This window comes from Choristoneura fumiferana, chromosome 29 (assembly GCF_025370935.1).
Source record: "Choristoneura fumiferana chromosome 29, NRCan_CFum_1, whole genome shotgun sequence".
In the NCBI taxonomy this organism is placed as follows: Eukaryota; Metazoa; Arthropoda; class Insecta; order Lepidoptera; family Tortricidae; genus Choristoneura; species Choristoneura fumiferana.
The window spans coordinates 4,912,892-4,933,809 of record NC_133500.1 but is presented as its reverse complement, the minus strand read 5'-3'; the positions used below and the strand labels follow the sequence as shown (position 1 = coordinate 4,933,809).

Below are 20,918 nucleotides of genomic sequence, written 5' to 3'. Positions count from 1 at the left end.
ACGCCATTATATACTTAGTAATTTATTCAAGTTTATATTGAAAATACTCGATAATCCGAATTTTCCGCCTACAAGTTGTCGACTCGGATTGACTAATTTTTTACGCTCTTCAATTTGCTGTGCATTTCGTTCGAGTCTACCGTACCCCTTGACGAAATTATTAATATAGATATATATATATATATATATATATATATCTAAAGATTGAAATGCACAATTACAGACACGAATTTCTCCTATGCACACATATCTCAGGTTGCTTATTTCTACTACGCTACTTAAGCAGCAGCACTAGCGACATTTATATTTCGCTCTCATCGAGAGACGTTACATTCTTTCGAAACTAACCGCTCATCCAGACAAGAGATGTCGCTACTAAGCAATCAAATTATGATTGGTTATTTCGAGTCTTTTTGTATTTTTTTTGGACCTGGGTTCGATTCCCAGCGCTGGTCTTTTTTTCTGGTTTTTCTGTGCATCCATATCTCAGTGTGTATTTTCGATACGGTTTTACGGGATGACCGTAAAAATAAAAAATTTGGAGTTGAAATAAAAAATACAAAAAGACTCCTAAATCAATCGTAATCATCGTAGTTATTGTTAAAAAAAAAACATTAAAAAGAGTATGTTTTTCGTTTACCTGCGATGTGAGGAAAGCTAATATGTCTCCGAAAGGTTCGTTCTCGTGTATTTTTATGACGGTGTCTACTGTAGCTTTCACGTAGTCGGCTACCGGTTCTGAAAATAGATTTATTGTTTTTTTTTATATTTGACTGGATGGCAAACGAACAAGTGGGTCTCCTGATGGTAAGAGATCACCACCGCCTATAGACACCTGCAACACCAGGGGGATTGTAGATGCGTTGCCAACCTAGAGGCCTAAGATGGGATACCTCAAGTGCCAGTTATTTCACCGGCTGTCTTACTCTCCACGTCGAAACACAACAGTGCAAGCACTGCTGCTTCAAGGCAGGATTAGCGAGCAAGATTGTGGTTGCAATCCGGGCGGACCTTGCACAAGGTCCTACACCCTGCAAACCTGCTGTTTTCATAAACCAATAGAAATCTGTTATTTACCCATTATCGCACAGCACAGCTCTAGTGGAAACGGCTGAGTGGAGCGAGGCTAGGTATTTGAAGCATTGCGGAGCACTTTAACTTTAAATGGCGCAAAAACCTTTTTTTTTAAGAATTAGGTAATTTTGGGTTTTCCTTACTCAGAATCACGAGTACTTACTTACTATTGATTTTTATGGAAAAGTAAATGTTTCGAATTTTCCATAATTTTTTTGTGTCCATTTCGTACCGACCCATAGAAACGGTAAAAAAAAGAGGGACACTTTTTCTCTTCGTCAAAATCAATAGTGCTCGTGATTCCATTTCCAAACTGCAAAAGCAGCAGAGCTCAATCTACCCGCGATTGCTGTGACGTGAGGTCCCCACTGTAGTTTAGAATCGAGCGTTATTCCTAAAAATACTGTTGATTTTACAAATTCAATAGTTTGACCATTTCACTTTATATTAGAAACTGAATGCGAGTTAGATGAATTTATCAACGAGAATTTAATACATTCGGTTTTCTAAGGATTTAGTAACAAATTATTGGCAGCAAACCATGCGGATATCACTTTCATTGCTTATCTGTTTCCCAATATTCCCAGACCTCTTGCGGATCGACCTATATCAGCATTTATACCTTAGCTTACACATTTTACACCTTCATCATCATCATCATCATCGGCCTATCTTAGTCCACTGCTGGACATAGGCCTCTCCAGTTGCACGCCACTGAGCACGATCCTCGGCCAGTCTCATCCAGTTCTTGCCAGCTAACCTGCGAAGATCATCGCTCCACCTAGTCTGAGGGCGTCCTACGCCACGCTTGCCGATTCGCGGTCTCCACTCAAGAACTCGTTTGCCCCAGCGGTTATCAGTTCTTCGACTGATATGGCCGGCCCACTGCCACTTCAGTTTGCTTATCCGGTGAGCTATGTCGATGACTTTAGTTCTGTGTCGGATCTCCTCGTTTCGAATTCGATCCTTCAGAGAAACTCCGAGCATAGCCCTTTCCATAGCCCGCTGAGCGACTTTAAATTTGTGGACCAGCCCAACCGTGAGTGTCCACGTCTCGGCACCATATGTCATTATGTCATTATGTCATTTTACACCTTACCTTGTGCATAAAACACATCGATAGGGTGCGTGCGTCCCTGCATAGACATAATCACGGATGTAGACTTGTCCATTTTATCGTTTAAATTGAAGAAATCCTTCAGAAATTCCGCATCCATAGTTGCGGATGATACGACGATTTTTAGGTTTCTTCGTTTCTGAAATATACAAGACAATGACAATTTAGGGACTTACAGTGTGGAGTTGGAGGAGCTGCATGAACACATATTTGTTGCATACGCATAGACGTAGCTATCGTGATTTCCCGGGTGAGTAAAGTAATTATTTTAAGTTTTAAGTTCATCATATAATTGGCCAATGGGCATGACACTCCTTTGTTTTTGTAATAAGATAAATATTGCAACAGTTAAATGAGCAATTTCGATTTGAATTTAATTTAATTTAACATTGCTATTGTAATTTTATGTGTGTGGCCTGTAATATGAGCAAATAATGAAAACATAGACCATACTCCTCAAACTGAACAACATTAGTTCAGCGATTTTTAAAAATAATTAGTTTTTACCCAAATGCGAAGAAGGAGGGTTATTTAATTTTTATTATACTTTAAAGTTTATTCGAAGAAGCAATGTAAAACAAAATGCTTAATTAAGATTGTTTTTTTTGGAATCTTTTTGTATTTTTTATTTCAATTCCAAATTTTTACTTTTACGGTCATCCCGTAAAACCTAAATTGAAAATACAAACTGAAATATAGATGCACAGAAAAACCAGAAAATAAGACCATCACTGGGAATCGAACCCAGGTCCTCGGTATTCCGTACCGCGTGCTATACCGCTACACCACTGATGGTCAACGGTACCGACACGAATTTCCCCTATGCACCTCATATCTCAGCTTGTTCGTTTCTTATTTAGCCACTTAAGCAGTGACGCTAGCGACATCTATGCCGTAGCCCTCATCGAGAAACTTTTTTCGGCACTCCATTGGAACTAACCGCTCACCCGGACAAGAGATATCGTTACTAAGCAATCAAATTAAGATTGGTTTTTTTGGAATCTTTTTGCTTAAAATGCTTAATGTTTGTAGCGTGACAGGCGACGTCAGTTGGGTTCTAGGATGGCGTACATTGACAGCAGTATTTAATTTGCATGAAAAAAGGAAAATTCAAAGACACCATTATTTTTAAAAGTCGCTGAACTAATGTTGTTCAGTTTGACGAGGGCGATCTATGTTTTAATTTTTTGCTCGTGTTACAGGCCACACGCGGTATAATGTATTTTTCAAAAGGAAAAATATAAAATATGACAAATCTATGTATGTATGTATGTAGGCAGTGAGTTTTTTCAACTCTAAATAACGTGATATAAAAAGCCGTGGTGGCCTAGTGGTTTGACCTATCGCCTCTCAAGCAAATACAAATACAAATATTTTTATTAACAGAAACATATTTGATACAATACAGAACATATCTATCAGACTCCAAACTAGGCTGAGCCTGTATCTTGGACGTCTGCGAGTGCGATTAACAGATTTGTAAAACTTTAGAATTAAGCGACAACATGCAGGAAAGGAAAAAGCCGTGGTGGCCTAGTGGTTTGACCTATCGCCTCTCAAGCAGAGGGTCGTGGGTTCAAACCCCGGCTCGCACCTCTGAGTTTTTCGAAATTCATGTGCGGAATTACATTTGAAATTTACCACGAGCTTTGCGGTGAAGGAAAACATCGTGAGGAAACCTGCACAAATCTGCGAAGCAATTCAATGGTGTGTGTGAAGTTCCCAATCCGCACTGGGCCCGCGTGGGAACTATGGCCCAAGCCCTCTTGTTCTGAGAGGAGGCCTGCGCCCAGCAGTGGGACGTATAAAGGCTGGGATGATGATGATTTTTTAATTTTATTTTATTGAATTGTGCCCTTGGTTTGAAATTGTAATTTTATTTATGAATAAATACTTTTTAAGAGAAATTAGGGAACAAAAATTTTATGTACCATCAGCCAAATAAATGGTCTATCAATTTTTAAACAAGTTCCTATCAAATGAATATGTCGCTAAAGTCGAACTTTCAAGTTGACAGACACGTCTAACATACAAACGATTGTCAACTTTAGGGTGGTAGACCACATATTTGGCCGATGGTACCTAAGCTTTTTACCTTTGCTATTTTCTTCAGTAAACCCATTAGAACATCTGTCATCTGAGATCTCTCATGAACCTGTAAATTGACAGAAAAAATAACATTAGCATCATCAGGACGGCAAGACACAAAGTCAAAGTCAAAGTATTTATTGTTGTATACGAAATTCGAACTAGCACTTCGCTGTATACGGCCTGCACGACACTGGCCGTGTGGCCGTGTCATAAATATTAAATACTAGCTTATGCCCGCGACTACGTCTGCGCTGATCTAGGTTATCGCGCGGTGGCGCCCTCTACCGGAATAAAAGGTATCCTATGTTGATCCCTGGGGTTCAAACTACCTATATACCAAATTTCGTTCAGTGGTTTCGACGTGAAAGGGTTACAGACAGACAGACAGACAGACAGACAGACAGACAGACAGACAGACAGACAGACAGACAGACAGACAGACAGACAGACAGACAGACAGAGTTATAATATTAGTATCGATAGTATCGATGAACAACATAGTGTTACCCGTAGCTTCGCACACTTACATCATTAGGTCCAGCAGCTGAATTGAAATTCCGGGATTTTTTTAAATTCCCGTGGGAATTCGTGGAAATTAGATCGCTGTTTTCGTTGACGTTACATTAAAAACAATCATGGTCAAATTTCATGACTCTAAGCCCAGTGGTTGTAGTTTCGAGATTTTATCCCTATCCCGTGGGAATATCAGAATAGAAAGTAGGCTATGTTTTATTCCAGATGTCCAGCTATCTACATACCAAATTTCATGACTCTAAGGCCCAGCGGTTGTTATTAAGAGATTTTATCCCCATCCCGTGAGAATATCGGAATAAAGAGTATCCTATGTTTTAATCCATGTTATAAACTAACTTTTTGCCAAATTTCATCCAAATCCGTCCAGCCGTTTCAGCGTGAAGAAGTAACAAACATACTCACTCACTCACTCACTCACTCACTCACAAACTTTCACATTTATAATATTAGTAGGATTTGTACATAATGTGTATATAAAGCTGTGTCATACGTAGAGAATAACAAAAAATAATAAAAAGAGGCTCTCAGGAGCCTAATCCCCTATGACCTCTCGCAAACAGGAGCGCCAAAGTTCGCATATACATCGTTTGTCATACTTCTTTTCCCACTGAAACCTTGCATTTTTCTGAAAATTTCAAATGATCATCCTATAGAAAACTATAGGTTAGGTTAGGTTTGTTTTATAACGATTCTGAGCAATTATACTTAGGATTCAGCGAAAAAAGAGTTATGACAAACGATCATTCTGACAAACATTACATTCGGACTATCGATAAGTATGCGAGCCGATATGGACCCCTCGCAAACAAAAAAAAAACTCTGTCTTACATAAGTTTTTCCATTGAAATACCCTACAATAATATTTGAACTTATTTTTTCATTGAATTTTAATTATTGCTGAACTAAATTTTCCCATTTTTTTCCTTGAACAACAACGGCAAGTGCGGTTACATGATTTAAATCCCCCGACCGCTTGACTGAGCCATAAAATGTAATAAACAATATAATATCGTCACTACTTTAAAAAAAACTCGTATCTCAAAGTAGGTAATTTTTCTGAGTGGACCTTATGAACATTACGTCAAGGTTCAATTTTGTTGACATATTTATTTTTAGATACGAGATTTTTTCAAAGTAGTGACGATATTTTTATTGCTCTTAGCTCTAATATGTGAATTAGTTAGGTCAAACGACGCGACGACTTGGTTAAGATCGCGGGATCGCGGTGGATGCGGAAAGCACAAGACCGGTCTGAGTGGAGAGCCTTGGGGGAGGCCTATGTCCAGCAGTGGACGTCTTTCGGCTGACATGATGATGACGATGATGAATCTACCTGTATTTAATCATTTTGTGATGCACACATACACTATCATTCACTCATTCAATTCATTCGTGCCAGTTTTTATGAATCAACCGTTACCTCGTCAAGCACCACACAGGAATACTGCATAAGCAGCGGTGAAGCGAACATTTCTCGAAGCAGCACGCCCTCTGTCATGAACTGGAAAATAAGTAGAAAAAGCTTAATTACAGACAGACTTCGCGGATAGATGGCGGTGATTAGAAAGGTCTATCAGATAGACCTATAACTAATAACTATAGAGTTCCATCGTAAACTTTTCGTTTTATTTTACACGTTTGTAGTTTAGCAGTTTGTTAATTAAGCTAAGCAGCTGGAATAGTTCGAATTGAATTAACAAAAACGAAAGAAAAAACACAAAATTGAGAATTTATACCTTCAGTTTATAAGTAAGTCTGAATTTTGACTTTTATTTAGAGTTTTTATTTAGACGATATTGTTGCTAGATTTTCATTAGCTATTGTTGAAAATACTTTTTAAGTAATCCCCCACGACAAAAGAGGAATATTACAAGTTTGACGCTAATGTCTGTATGTCTGTCCGACTTTTTGCTACCTTATGCTGACATTGGAAGTGCCTTTTAAACTTTTTATAAAATTCTAAGGATAACCTCGCAATTGCTTTAGTGTAAAAAATGACAATTCAAATGTCTCTTTGTACGTTTGTATTATTGTTATCTATTGTCTGTCTGTCCCAGTTCTCACTAAACCATTAATGCGACAAATACGGTATTTGACTGTTTCATAAATCACAACTTGTTAATGCATGTTATCGAAAGGAAAAAACAGTTTTTTAGCTAACTTTACATATAACAGAGTAACAAAGCTTCGAAATTTAAGATTAGTCAGAGAAAGATATTCTTGCATATTTATGACGTCACACGCAAGTATCGTCATACTTGATGCATAGAGCAAAGCGTTTTAGAAAGAGAGATATGAAGATTTTTCAAAAAATCACTATAAATTCAATTTTGAACCGAAGTGAAAGTAAAAAATGAAAAAGTTTATTCGCACACACAAATATAAATACTTAATACAACCAAAAAAAAAATGTAAAATAAAATAAAATGAGAATACAAAATACAAAAAAATAAAATAAAAATAATTACGAATACTTATTTGTTTGTGCCCGAAATGGTCCCGCCTCAGCATAAAATGCGGACTCCTTGAATGGAGCCAGCGCTGGTCTTCCGGCGAGACCATAAAACCGTTTATGTTCATACAATACAATACAATACAATAACTCTTTATTGCACACCAATACAGTAAACAGTACAGAGAACACAAGTATATACATAGAGATTTTCTAAGGTAAGCAATAGGCGGCCTTATCGCTTCAGAGCGATCTCATGTTTAATGTTCATTTATGTTTTTTTTATTTATTTAGGATATGGCAAATTCAGGAGTTGTCAAATACCGTAACTCGGAAACAGTGGAGTGGCGCAGAAATAATTCGATTTACACCGATTTGCCTAAACATGGACAAGTGGCGTACGTGTAGGTAGGTACTTTTATTTTTGTAATGTCTATAAGAAACAGATTCACTTTGGTTTGTTTGCCTTTCACAGTTCCCTGTCCCTAAGGGTAACTAAACCCAGACTTTACTAACGACAGTCCTAATGACCTGTCAGTTAAGCAAAACCTATTCAAAATTAATGCCGCACTTAGAGCATCAAACGACCGGAGGCGACATTTTTTTTTATTCGACTAGATGGCAAGCGAGCAAATGGGTCTCTTGATGGTAAGAGATCACCACCGCCCATAGACATCTGCAACACCAGGGGCATTGCGGACGCGTTGCCAACCTAGAGGCCTAAGATGGGATATCTCACGTGCCAGTAATTTCACCGGCTGTCTTACTCTCCACGCCGAAACACCACAGTGCAAGAACTGCTGCTTCACGGCAGGATTAGCGAGCAAGATGGTGGTAACAATCCGGGCGGACCTTGCACAAGGTCCTACCACCACCAAAATTAATCTAATTGGTAAGTTTCCTGAGTGAAATATTTTTCTCAATCAAACAAAATAACTCCCGAACTTTGACGTGCCTCATCTTTGTCATTTTTTTTTGAGTGACGAAAGAAAAAATACGCGTCCAATGCTTTCTGATAATGTCTATAAACTGACGGACAAAAAAATATTTTTTTTCTTTACCCAGGCAACTGCCCAATTGGCATTGGTCTCAAAAAACAATGTTTATTTTTATATATATTTTTCATAAAATAGGCGAATTTAAGACACCTATTTAAAGATTTTGGTTTTAGTTGCGTTTTAAATATTTTACCATATTTAGAAGTTACCGGAATTATAGCTAACCATAGTTGCCATGGCGTTAAAAGCTACGTTTTTCTTTGCCCGTCACAATTATTTAAAAAAACGCAGTGTCTTCTGTCAACCCGGCAGTGTTAGAATTAGGCGGTTTAGTTATATAACGCTTATTTACGATGAAAATCAAACAAAGGTCAAGCATTATTTTGCAAATATACACACGATCAATCAGTATTTTTTGCAAAAATGTTATAATATGATTTAATAAGCCTATTCCTCGAAATGGTTTTGGAATTAGACCACATTGTAAAAAAGTGATCAATGCCAATTGTTTATTTACAAAATCTTATCTATCACTATGTTAGTACCTACATTATAACTTATAAATTACATGATTCAGCTCTTGAGCTTGTGCGGGTGGGCCCAAAATGTTCCCGGACTCGAGTTTTGACCGACACTACGTGCGACCAGTGGTTATATTATTATTTTATTGTAATTAAGCGTGTAAGTAATAATTGTTATCTGTTTTTTTTATAAGTGTATAATTTACTACAACTGACATTATGAATGATTTGGTTTTTACTGTTAATTAACTATGTAATCTTTTTTAAAAATAAATAAATAAATATAATTTTCAGTAGTTAACATCTCCGGTAGGTTTATTGCTCCAAGACACTACCTAAATGTCTTTACCACAAAGGTGTTGGTGTTTGACAAACACGCCATGGGCGGTTTTATCATGTATGACAGTTGTTTGGAGAGCTGCGAGTTAATTGTCAGAATGTCAAATTATGTAAATATACTCATTAAATACAATTACTAATTAGTGTTTTGAAAAAGGCTGTGTATTAATATCTGTCACAGCGGAGACTCCCGAACTTTGACATGCATCATCACTTTCATTTTTCGTTTGATTGGCAAAAGCACAAAAAAATACGTATCCACCATCCATCGTATTTTGTTACTAACGGACTAAATAGTAGATTGTACGACGAGAGCATAAAACGAGCCATTTTACCCGAGACGGCACACGGCGGTACGGCGAGGGTGGATAGACAAGACAATTCGAGGGGAAAATGAATTTAATGCTCGAGTTTTACACTGCGTTTTACTTCGATTGAGAGGAAATTAAATAGCAACAGTGGAAACAATTGTTCACTTACTAGGTAGGTACCTTTTATTTTTCATGCATTGCTATATAATTATAAATTTTTAGTTTTATTCATTTATTTTGATTGATTTTGAGTTTTACATAAAATAAAAATTATAAAAAAATTACTTAGTTACCTTGGTCGAAGATTTTACTTTATGCACTAGATCATAAAAAGTAATTTTATGTCGCCCAGATCCAGCGTAAATATGAACTTTTACGAGCATGAGAAGAGAAATATATTTTTTTACCCAGAACGGCCTGTCAAATAGCCCTGACTACCGCGCTTTTCGATTCCGTTTCAAAACTTGATCTTGTCACGTAGCCGCCTTTCAGCTTTTAGCTTGTAGAAATACTTAGACGTACCACAATGCTGCTCTCGGGCGAGCGAACGCTCGTCATGCCGGCAGCGTAACCGACCCGCTCGCCGAGAGTCTCGCCGACCTCGTCAGCGACGCGAGCCGCCAGCGACGCCGCGGCCGCGACGCGGGGCTGCGTCACGCACACCTTGTGGCCGATCTCGTGGAGATACTGTGGAAAGAATACACGTTATGATCATGCTTATAATCATCATCATCATATGATAGATAGATAGATAGATAGGTAGATTGATAGATACATAGATAGATAGAGATAGATAAATAGATAGGGCAGTTGGAATGCAGCTCGTATGGCAGGGCAGAGTAATAAAGCCTACAGATTTTATCAAACATACTTAAATAATGAATATTTGGAATTTGAAATCTATAACCATGATAATACAGTAAATACTGTGATTAACTGAGAATTAATTTTGAGTTCATATTTACTTTATTAATTTAATTGGTCCTATTTTACTAGACACATATTTTTTTTTACTGAAACACTAGGTATTATATGTGTTTTTATAGTACATTTGACGATCCTTTCATGACTTTCTTCTAATTACCTCACGTGTGTTTACAATGTTTTTTTTTCAGAAGGTAAAAAATAAATCTATCTCTTTTCATTTTATCATAAATATCCCTTGTGGTTCGCAGTTACCTCATACCAGGGTTTTTTAAAATGGGGTCGACAAGAGCTACGGTGCCACAGACAGACACACATAGCGGTCAAATTTAAAACACCTCTCTTTTTGCTTCGGGGGTTAAAAAGGGTAATAAATCTTCCTACAATGTGGACATAATGCTTCTGTGGCTTCTATTAACATAGTTTACAAGATTTGTTGTCAGATCAACGGTCAATGTCACAAGCTTGCCGTGTCGCCCTAAACGAGTCAAGGCGATTGATGACCAACAAGTCATGTTGTTGTGTAATTACCGACTAATTGATTGATTCAGGAGGCGGAGGTGTTCCATCCACTATCTATTAAAGGTAATGTAATGAGTTTTTCGAGGGTAGGTACATAATATATATACTTCATCATCTCAGCCTATCGGAATGAGAGGGCTTGGGCAGTAGTTCCCACGCGGGCCCAGTGCGGATTGGGAACTTCACACACACCGTTGAATTGCTTCGCAGGTTTGTTGTGCAGGTTTCCTCGCGATGTTTTCCTTCACCGTAAAGCTCGTGGTAAATTTCAAATGTAATTCCGCACATGAATTTCGAAAAACTCAGAGGTGCGAGCCTGGGTTTGAACCCACGATCCTCTGCTTGAGAGGCGATAGGTCAAACCACACGGCTACCACGGCTCAATATATATACTTACGTAATAATAAATACTATCAACAAATTTCAAGTTCATAGATCAATGGAAAGTTCAAAAATTCTTCAGGACGAAATTTTGTGAAAGAAACCGCTTCGGAGCATAAAGGTCCCAGCTCATTACAGCCACCCGGCACCCGACCAGCACCGCCTCGACTTTCGGCGTCCACTCGTTGTCGACAGGTGGTCCACGGGGGGACGCCGCGTTGACAACGAGTGGACCTCGCGTGGTCCACGAATTTCCTAGTAGTCACTATGCAGGTGAGCAGCGGACTATCCCCGAGTGGTCCACTCGCCGCACGCGCGTGGCAACCTCGCGAGTGAGGCGATCCGGTGACGCTACGGAGTTGATGTAGTGAGCGACTACCCATATAAATCCATATGAAAAATACTAACCGCTCAAGGCGAGGCGGTGCTGGTCAAGTGCCTGGCTGTAATGAGCTGTGGCCTTAAAGACGGTTATTATCTGCGCGTATACTGTCGTTATAGATTAAACAAAACGCGCGTATTCCTGCGAGTCCGATACTCGAAGAAAACAAAACCGCACCTGTACGCGCGTACACGCACTTCCAAAAACGAGCTTATACGTGCAAATGAAACGCTAGTCTGAAACCGCCCTTATGCACAACTAGCTTTTGCCCACGGCTTCGCCCGCGTGGAATTCGGTTATCGCGCGCTGTTCCCTCGGGAGCTGTGCATTTTTCCGGGATAAAAAGTAGCCTATGTCACTCTCTGGTCCATAAATACGGTATTTGACTATTTTGTATGTTTTATAAATTAAAACTACACAATGCCTGTTATCGAATAGAGAAACAATTTTTAAGCTACCTTTACAAATAACAAAGTTATAAACGTTTGAAATTCAAGATTAGACAGAGAAAGACATACTGGCATGTGACGTCACACGCCAGTAGCGCCATACTTGCTGCATAGAGAAAAGCATTTGAGAAAGAGACAGGTATATAGATATTTCAAAAAAAACACTATAAATCCAATTTTCAACCGGTTTTCTCTTCGCTAAACATTGTCTGTATATCTATATTTTCATAATAATATTAAGATACAAACTCAGGAGTTGTCATATACCGTATTATCTCTATGCCAAAAATCACGTCGATCCGTCGCTCCGTTTCGACGTGAAAGACTGACAAACATACAAACACACACACTTCCGCATTTATAATATTAGTATGGATATACTCAGAAGGATATCCTTACTTATGTTAATCTGACACGCTCGGATAAATCGCTAAATTCTCTCTTGGGCTCCTCTATACATATAAGGTGGGAAGGATTATCCCGACAAATTTTAACCACGCATTCCTAAAGCCATACTCGTATTGAGTAATAAATGTTATATGAACCTAGGACGAATTATGCTTTTTTGTGTGATATTTCCATTTTTATGTAAAAAAGTTGCTATGAAAATGGTGGAGGTGCAAACATTATGTATTTATTATGTATGAAAAATTAAAAAGTTAAAAAGCATAATTCGACCTAGGATCATATAACATTTATTACTCAATATGGCTTCAGGAATGTGTGGTTAAAATTTGTCTTGATAATCCTTCCCACCTTGTATTATCTAAGAGAATCACGCCACATTGCAACGAAGACCTACATTATCGTGCACGACGTTTTAGTACTACTTAGCGCACCCGTATCTAGTAAACCTAGGTAAACGAAACCTCCAAATATATCAATTTGAAGGCAACCTTGCACACATGTTAATTTTATTACGAGGGATTGTCTCGTGTAGCATCGATTAGGAACAATATACATACATACTTTACTATAACACGTATCGTGAAGCCGTGGTAGCTTCGTGGTAACCTACGGGCTGTCTCAAAAGTTCAATATCTCAAATACTGCCTAAACCTTTGCTTTGCTTTTGCACGACCTTATTCCACCTGCTCCTTTCTTCCACAGGTCGACCAGAAGTAGGCGGGGTCTCCACCCTTACGTTGTCAGTATTCCAAAATCCGCACAAAGCGTTTTCGCTCTTCTTCATCAATCGCGCACAGCAAAAGAGTGGAATCCCTGCCTGCGACTGTGTTTCCTGAACACTACAATTTGGCCGCCCTTCAAGTCTAGGGTGAATGAGCATTTACTAGGCAAGCGTGCTCCATCGTAGGCCTATCCTCGCTTTCCATCAGGCGTGATTGTGGCCAAACGCAAGCCTATAAAGTATAAAAAAAAAAAAAAAAAAACGATTTTGATGAAACACGTCCAAGAACCATCGCTACCAAACCTGATTTCAAATAAATAAAAAACCGCATTCAAATCGGTCCACCCGTTTAAGAGCTACGGTGTCACAGACAGACACACAGACACACATAGCGGTCAAACTTATAACACCCCTCTTTTTGCGTCGGGGGTTAAAAAGTTTTTGTTTTTTTTTCATTTTTATTTCAAGTGAGTATTTTTAAGACAGTTCTTTGATTGTTTTTATATCATACTATTTTGATGCTCTTGTAAATGCCCTGTAAGCGTTACAACGTGTATTATATTTGGAATCGGCTAATTATATATACCTAAGCTTTCATTTGATACCCATATATTGTTTGTTGCATTAAAAAAAAGTCAATCTCCCTCCTTATTTCTTTTCCACATCACATTTTGAAATATGATTCTACTAGCGAAGGTCGCAAAGACCCTCGCATCGTGCAAGGCCGCCATTGCTAAAAGAAATAATAGGTTAAGTTTGAAGATGGCATCATAAGAACGTTGAATCTTCATTCTATTAGAGATATCGACTGTCGAGCATGAAAAGGCTTAAATAGGTAAACGCTAACGCTTTGCTATCACGAGACATGTTTAAGCAGGCGATCGTCATCTCGGCATTATCAATTTATCACACAAGTGGGACCCCGAGTGTACGATTATGATTGTCCATCCATTCCCGTCGTTCCATACGGCGGTCTACGGTACTTGTCCCACCGCCGACGATGAGCGAGAAGCGAGTAGAGCGAGTAACTAGAAACGAGTGGGCGAGCAGCGAGAAGCGAGTGTAGTTTTGTCGCTCGGCTGTAAGCGAGTGTTCGCGTGCGACGGGCGATTACTCGCTCGTGCGGGGCGGCCGCCAAGCTGACATCGCTGAGCGAGTATCAATAGCTCAGCGAGTTTATAGCTCTTTGTCGCTGCGACAAAAGATGTAAGAGCGAGTTCTCGCCGACAGTGTGAACAGCCAGCGATCAACTATTAATGTCAACTATGTCAACATCTCTATTTAATTAATATTTCTTCAATAATTAAATTACATTTACGTAATACCACCACGGCTTCCACAGAAAGCCTGGCTTCTGGCTTCCCGCCAATCTCGAAACTGCTGATATTTTTATATATCCACAATGTCGTGAGATGACCTAGCTGCCCACGGTGCAGTAACCATCTAAAATGAGCCCACACAGCGTCCATTTTGCTTAGGACAGGGGCTCCGCTAACACTGGATATTCGTAGACAGCTACAAATTTGTACGGAACCGGTGCGTTAGGGCAACTCGCACTTGACTGGTTTTTTAACCCCCGATTCAAAGAGGGGTGTTGTAAGTTTGACACCAATGTCTGACAGCCTGTGGCATCGTAGCTCTCAAAGGGATAGACGGATTTTGATGCGGTTTTCTTCACGTGAAAGCAAATTTTCTCGCGGTGGTTCTTAGCTATGTTTGACAAAAATCGATTCAGCCGTTTTTGAGATACCTATTGAATTTTGAAATGTGAAATGACTAATTTGGGGAGTTTTAAACTGTTCTAAAATGGTAGGCAGGTAGGCATGGGCGCCGGCAGGATTATTTTCAGATGGGTGCATTGCATCTTGCATCCGTATACTACGTCTACCTACGGTATATCAATCCAAATGAGAGTATGAATATGAGAGAGAGCGAAATCTGTTCTTAGGAACCATGGCTTCAATTTTAGATTTGATAAAAATGACACTTTTTTTTTCTTTATTTAACTCTCGGGACTATGTTATAAATTCTACATTTTTTTTGTTTTTATTATTATTGTGTGAATCATAAGTGAATAGAAACATATTTTACAAGCTGGTATGAAAATGTAGTTTAAAGTCAAAATATCTTTATTCAATAAAAAAAAATTACTTGACAATGCACGTATGTACAGTACAGACAGCAAAATATTAGGTGTAACGAACTTAAGTGTTAGCGACTTTCCTAACTGTTTTGGACACCAGGTGGATAATTCAATGTTCAAACATACTTCATTAATTTACGAAACTATGTAAATTCACACCACGCTCGCGGTAAGTGACAATTAGGGTCCGTTTACACCGAGACGCGACGCAACTTATTTTTTGCCTACACTTCAGAGTATTTCTCAAAAAGTTGACCCGTCATGAAATTGACAAAAGATTAGTTTTGTCGAGAAATTAATAACACTAAGATTGGTTTTTTGGAATCTTTTTGTATTTTTTATTTCAATTCCAAATTTTTACTTTTACGGTCATCCCGTAAAACCGAAATTGAAAATACAAACTGAAATATAGATGCACAGAAAAAACAATCAACAGAAAGATAATCATCTTAATTTGATTGCTTAGAAACGATATCTCTTGTCCGGGTGAGCGGTTAGTTCCAAAGGAATGCCGAAAAAGTTTGAGGGCTTACGGCATAGATGTCGCTAGCGTCGCTGCTTAAGTGACTAAGTAAGAAACACAAGCTGAGATATTGGGTGCATAGGGAAATTCGTGTCGGTACCGTTGACCATCAGTGGTGTAGCGGTATAGCACGCGGTACGGATTACCGAGGACCTGGGTTCGATTCCCAGTGATGGTCTTATTTTTCTGTTTATTCTGTGCATCTATGTTTCAGTTTGTATTTTCAATAACACTAAGGACGAGATCATAAAACATAAACTGCACAAAACATCTATAATTACTTGACGTCAGGCAAACGTCACGAAATCTTGCGAGGAAAAAAAACGTAATTTTGTAACTAAATCGAAACTTTCTATTGGATCCAACGACAAAATGTACCTGACATTTTATCACCTTTACCACAAGGTTTTGTATATATTTAAACACAATATTCTTAACTGACAATATTAATTATTTTTAGTGTTGAAATAGCGTTTTTTTTTTTTTATTCAACTGGATGGCAAAACGAGCAAGTGGTTCTCCTGATGATAAGAGATCACCACCGCCATAGACACCTGCAACACCAGGGGGATTGCAGATGCGTTGCCAACCTAGAGGCTAAGATGGGATACCTCAAGTGCCAGTAATTTCACCGGCTGTCTTACTCTCCACGCCGAAACAACAGTGCAAGCACTGCTGTTTCACGGGCAGGATTAGCGAGCAAGATGGTGGTAGCAATCCGGGCGGACCTTGCACAAGGTCCTACCACCTGCAAAACAGCGTCAGAACATATAAATATATATATATATATATATATATATATATATATATATATATATATATATATATATATATATATATATATATATATATATATATATATTAGTAAAGTACAATTCAATAGATTCTGTCAATTTTCTACATATTTAAGACACCCTATCGTGGGCACACTTTATTATATATGTCCCTGTTGTTGCAATTATCATCTAAAAGGAATCAAAAAAGAATAATAGTCACATCACACAGCCTTAGGCAGCCCGGTGTTTTGTTTATATTAGTAGGCTGGAAGTGTCTACAGGATTGTCAGATTCTATTGAATTGGAGTTTAAGTGTACAACTGAAAATGGACAACTTTTTGAGAAATAGTCTAAGGGGCTGTTTCACCATCCATTGATTAGCGTTAACGGACGGTTAAATGTGATGCCGTCTCCGTCTATTCGAACAAAACAAATAGAGACGGCATCACACCTAACCGCCAGTTAACACTAATCAATGGATGGTGAAACAGCCCGTTCTGGGATTGTCATCCACTATTTGCATCCCTAACCAAAACTAATTCGCCTGTATTTCCAGATTACAAGATATTGAGCCAACTTCTTCCACTTGGGAAGCCGTGGTGGCCTAGTGGTTTGACCTATCGCCTCTCAAGCAGAGGATCGTGGGTTCAAACGCCGGCTCGCACCTCTGAATTTTTCGAAATTCATGTGCGGAATTACATTTGAAATTTACCACGAGCTTTACGGTGAAGGAAAACATCGTGAGGAAACCTGCACAAACATGCGAAGCAATTCAATGGTGTGTGTGAAGTTCCCAATCCGCACTGGGCCCGCGTGGGAACTACTGCCCAAGCCCTCTCATTCTGAGGGGAGGCCTGTGCTCTGCAGTGGGACGTATATAGGCTGGGATGATGATGATGAGCCCACTTGCCTCTTTGCTACCAATAAATAATTAATAAGTCAGGAAGCGTAACTCAGAACAAATTCCACACAAGAATTAGCCATACTATAAACCAAAACGACTTATGATTCAAATATGCAATCAAATGCGCGCGTGATGCAATGTCAGATGCACGACAAATGACGCGCAGTGCCCTTAGTGTAAGTTTTCGGTTACAAAATACGTCTCGATCGCGTTCGCGTTAAAATCTCAATTTGTATGGAAACACGAACATCGCAAACGTTCCGCTAGAAGCGCTGTTCGTGTTTCCATACAAATTGAGATTTTAACGCGAACGCGACCGAGACGTATTTTGTAAAAGAAAACTTACACTAAGGGCACTGCAGAACACGGTTTTTATGCCCCGCCTAAAAGGACACGCAATGCTATTTTTTTTTTCTAAGGCAGTTACAGTTTCTGACTTATTATTTATTTGTAGATCTGCTCCGAATTTAACAGAGCTATAAATATCCACTCTTTGAAAATTTTGTCATTATTAAATCAGAATAGCAAACATACTTACTCAGATAAGGTTTCGTAGCCAAAATGGCAAAAACGGAACCCTTATTGAAAATACAAACTGAAATATAGATGCACAGAAAAAACAGAAAAATAAGACCATCACTGGGAATCGAACCCAGGTCCTCGGTAATCCATCAGTGACCATCAGTGGTGTAGCGGTATAGCACGCGGTACGGATTACCGAGGACCTGGGTTCGATTCCCAGTGATGGTCTTATTTTTCTGTTTTTTCTGTGCATCTATATTTCAGTTTGTATTTTCAATTTCGGTTTTACGGGATGACCGTAAAAGTAAAAATTTGGAATTGAAATAAAAAAATACAAAAAGATTCCAAAAAACCAATCGGAACCCTTATTTTTTTATTTTTTTATTTATCAATTCAAAATAAAGACAAAAAATGGTCCTTATAGTTTCGCCATGTCTGTATGTCCGTCCGCGGCTTTGCTCAGGGACTATTGATGCTAGAAACATGTAATTTTGCACGAATACATATGTAAACTATGCCGACAAAATGGTATAATAAAAATTTAAAAAAAAAAATTTTAGAGTACCTCCCATAGACGTAAAGTGGAGGTCTTTTTTCTCACCCAACCTTGTATAGTGGGGTATCGTTGGATAGGTCTTTTAAAACCATTAGGGGGTTGCTATAATGATTTTTCGATTCAGTGATTTTTTTGCAAAATATTCAACTTTAAAGTGCAAATTTTCATTAAAATCGAGCGTCCCGTCCCCCCCCCTCTTAAATCTAAACCGGTGGGGGGAAAAATTTGAAAAAAAGAATGGTAGCAGTATTAGTTAGTACTATTAGTTATTCATAAGGAAAACTATAACAGTTAAGTTTTCTTCAGAATTATTAGTAGTTTAAGAGTAAATAGCAGCCTAACTAAGGTATAAAATACACCTTAACTTGGAACATTCCGTACAAAATACGAAATCATTAGAAAGATATTACTTAATTTTTTGGCTATGTAACCCTATTTCGGGCGTGTCCGACACGCTCTTGGCCGGTTTTTGATGACTACTATTTTTTTGCTAGCGTTGACTGAAACTACGGGATATAATAATAAATAAAACATATCAATCGAAGCATCAAACACATTTACTTTTCAGATTAATTATATAATTAAATTATAATTATACAAATCGCTTGAAATACCAAACAATTAAATCACAGACGTAGTCTACGTATAAACAAATAAAATATGTATATGTCTATCTAATACGAGGTCCTATGTTTCATAGCAAAATATTTAAAACGAAACCACACGACAGTAATATGATTCAATTTTAAATAACGTCATAAAACACAGGGCACAGGCATCGCTGTTAAGGCGACTTATAAAAGTTATAAACAACTTTTTAATATCTTTATAAACTATGTAATAATAACTAGATAATTAAAATTAATAAGTCTGAAAATATTTTTAATACAATGTAAAAAAAATATAACTACTACTAACTAACGAGTGCCGAATTTGGACATGTCAGTAATTATGCCAAATTTGTTAATTTTACTAGTTATTTTATAATATCACGCCAATGAGATTCATGAATATTTTGAAAGTATTTATAATCATTAGGCTGCGTTTGCACCAGAGATGTGCCAGGATGTATTGTGTTGTTGCGAGGAATGTGTGAAATAGAAACACTTCATTTACCTATCCTCGCTCCGCTGAGCTGTTTCGCTTTGGGCTTATAACTACTTAATTTTGGCGCTAGTATTATTTCACGAAAAACTTTTTCACGAACGACTTTATCACGAAAACTTTATCACGAAAAACTTTATCACGAATAGACTTTACCACTAAAGACTTTTTCACGAAAACTTTACCACTAAAGACTTTATCACGAAAACTTAATCACGAACAGACTATATCACGAAAAGACTTTACCACGAACAGACTATATCACGAAAAAACTTTACCACGAAAACTTAATCACGAACAGACTATATCACGAAAAGACTTTACCACGAATAGACTTTATCACGAAAAATGTTTGAAACTTCTTCACGCTGAAACGGCTGGAGGGATTTAGATGAAATTTAGCAAAAAGTTAGTTTATAATCTGGATTAAAACATAGGATACTTTTTATCCCGATATTCCTACGGGATAGGGATAAAATTTTGAAATAACAACCGCTAGGCTTAGATACATGAAATTTGGTATGTAGATAGTTGGACGTCTGGAATAACACGTAGATAACTTTTTGACCCGACATTTCCACGGGATACCCAGGGATAAAATCTCGAAATAACAACCACTGGGCTTAGAGCCACGAAATTTGGTATGTAGGTAGCTGGACCTCTGGAATAACACATAGGTTATTTTTCACTCCGATATTCCCACGGGATAGGGATAAAATTTTGAAATAACAACCGCTAGGCTTAGATACATGAAATTTGGTATGTAGATAGTTGGACGTCTAAAATAACACATAGATAACTTTTGACCCGATTTTCCCACGGGATACCCAGGGATAAAATCCCAAAATAACAACCGCTGGGCGTAGAGCCTTGAAATTTAGTATGTAGGTAGCTGGACCTCTGGAATAAATTACTTTTTGTCCCGATATTCCCACGGGATAGGGATAAAATCTTTAATCATCAAACATACAAACACGCACACTTTCACATTTATTATATTAGTATGGATTTATATGTGGCTGTTTATCTCACGCCTATATTCATTTTAGACGTGTATTATATTGTACGATATATGTATGTGTAGGTGTATTTTTGTTGCGTTTTAATATTCTGAAATAAGGTTGCCATCAAGAGACCGCTCTTAAGCGATAAGACTGCCTATTGCT

At 38.1% G+C, this 20,918-nt stretch overlaps 1 protein-coding gene across 1 annotated transcript in view; it reads right to left on the bottom strand.

The window, feature by feature from the left end:
* LOC141444154 (probable ATP-dependent RNA helicase DHX35) overlaps positions 1-20,918 on the bottom strand; it is a 77,336-nt gene that overhangs the window by 15,674 nt on the left and 40,744 nt on the right. The window contains 5 exon segments of the mRNA XM_074109600.1: positions 641-738; positions 2,174-2,330; positions 4,287-4,346; positions 6,237-6,317; positions 9,960-10,124. Coding sequence (XP_073965701.1) covers positions 641-738; positions 2,174-2,330; positions 4,287-4,346; positions 6,237-6,317; positions 9,960-10,124 — 561 coding nt within the window.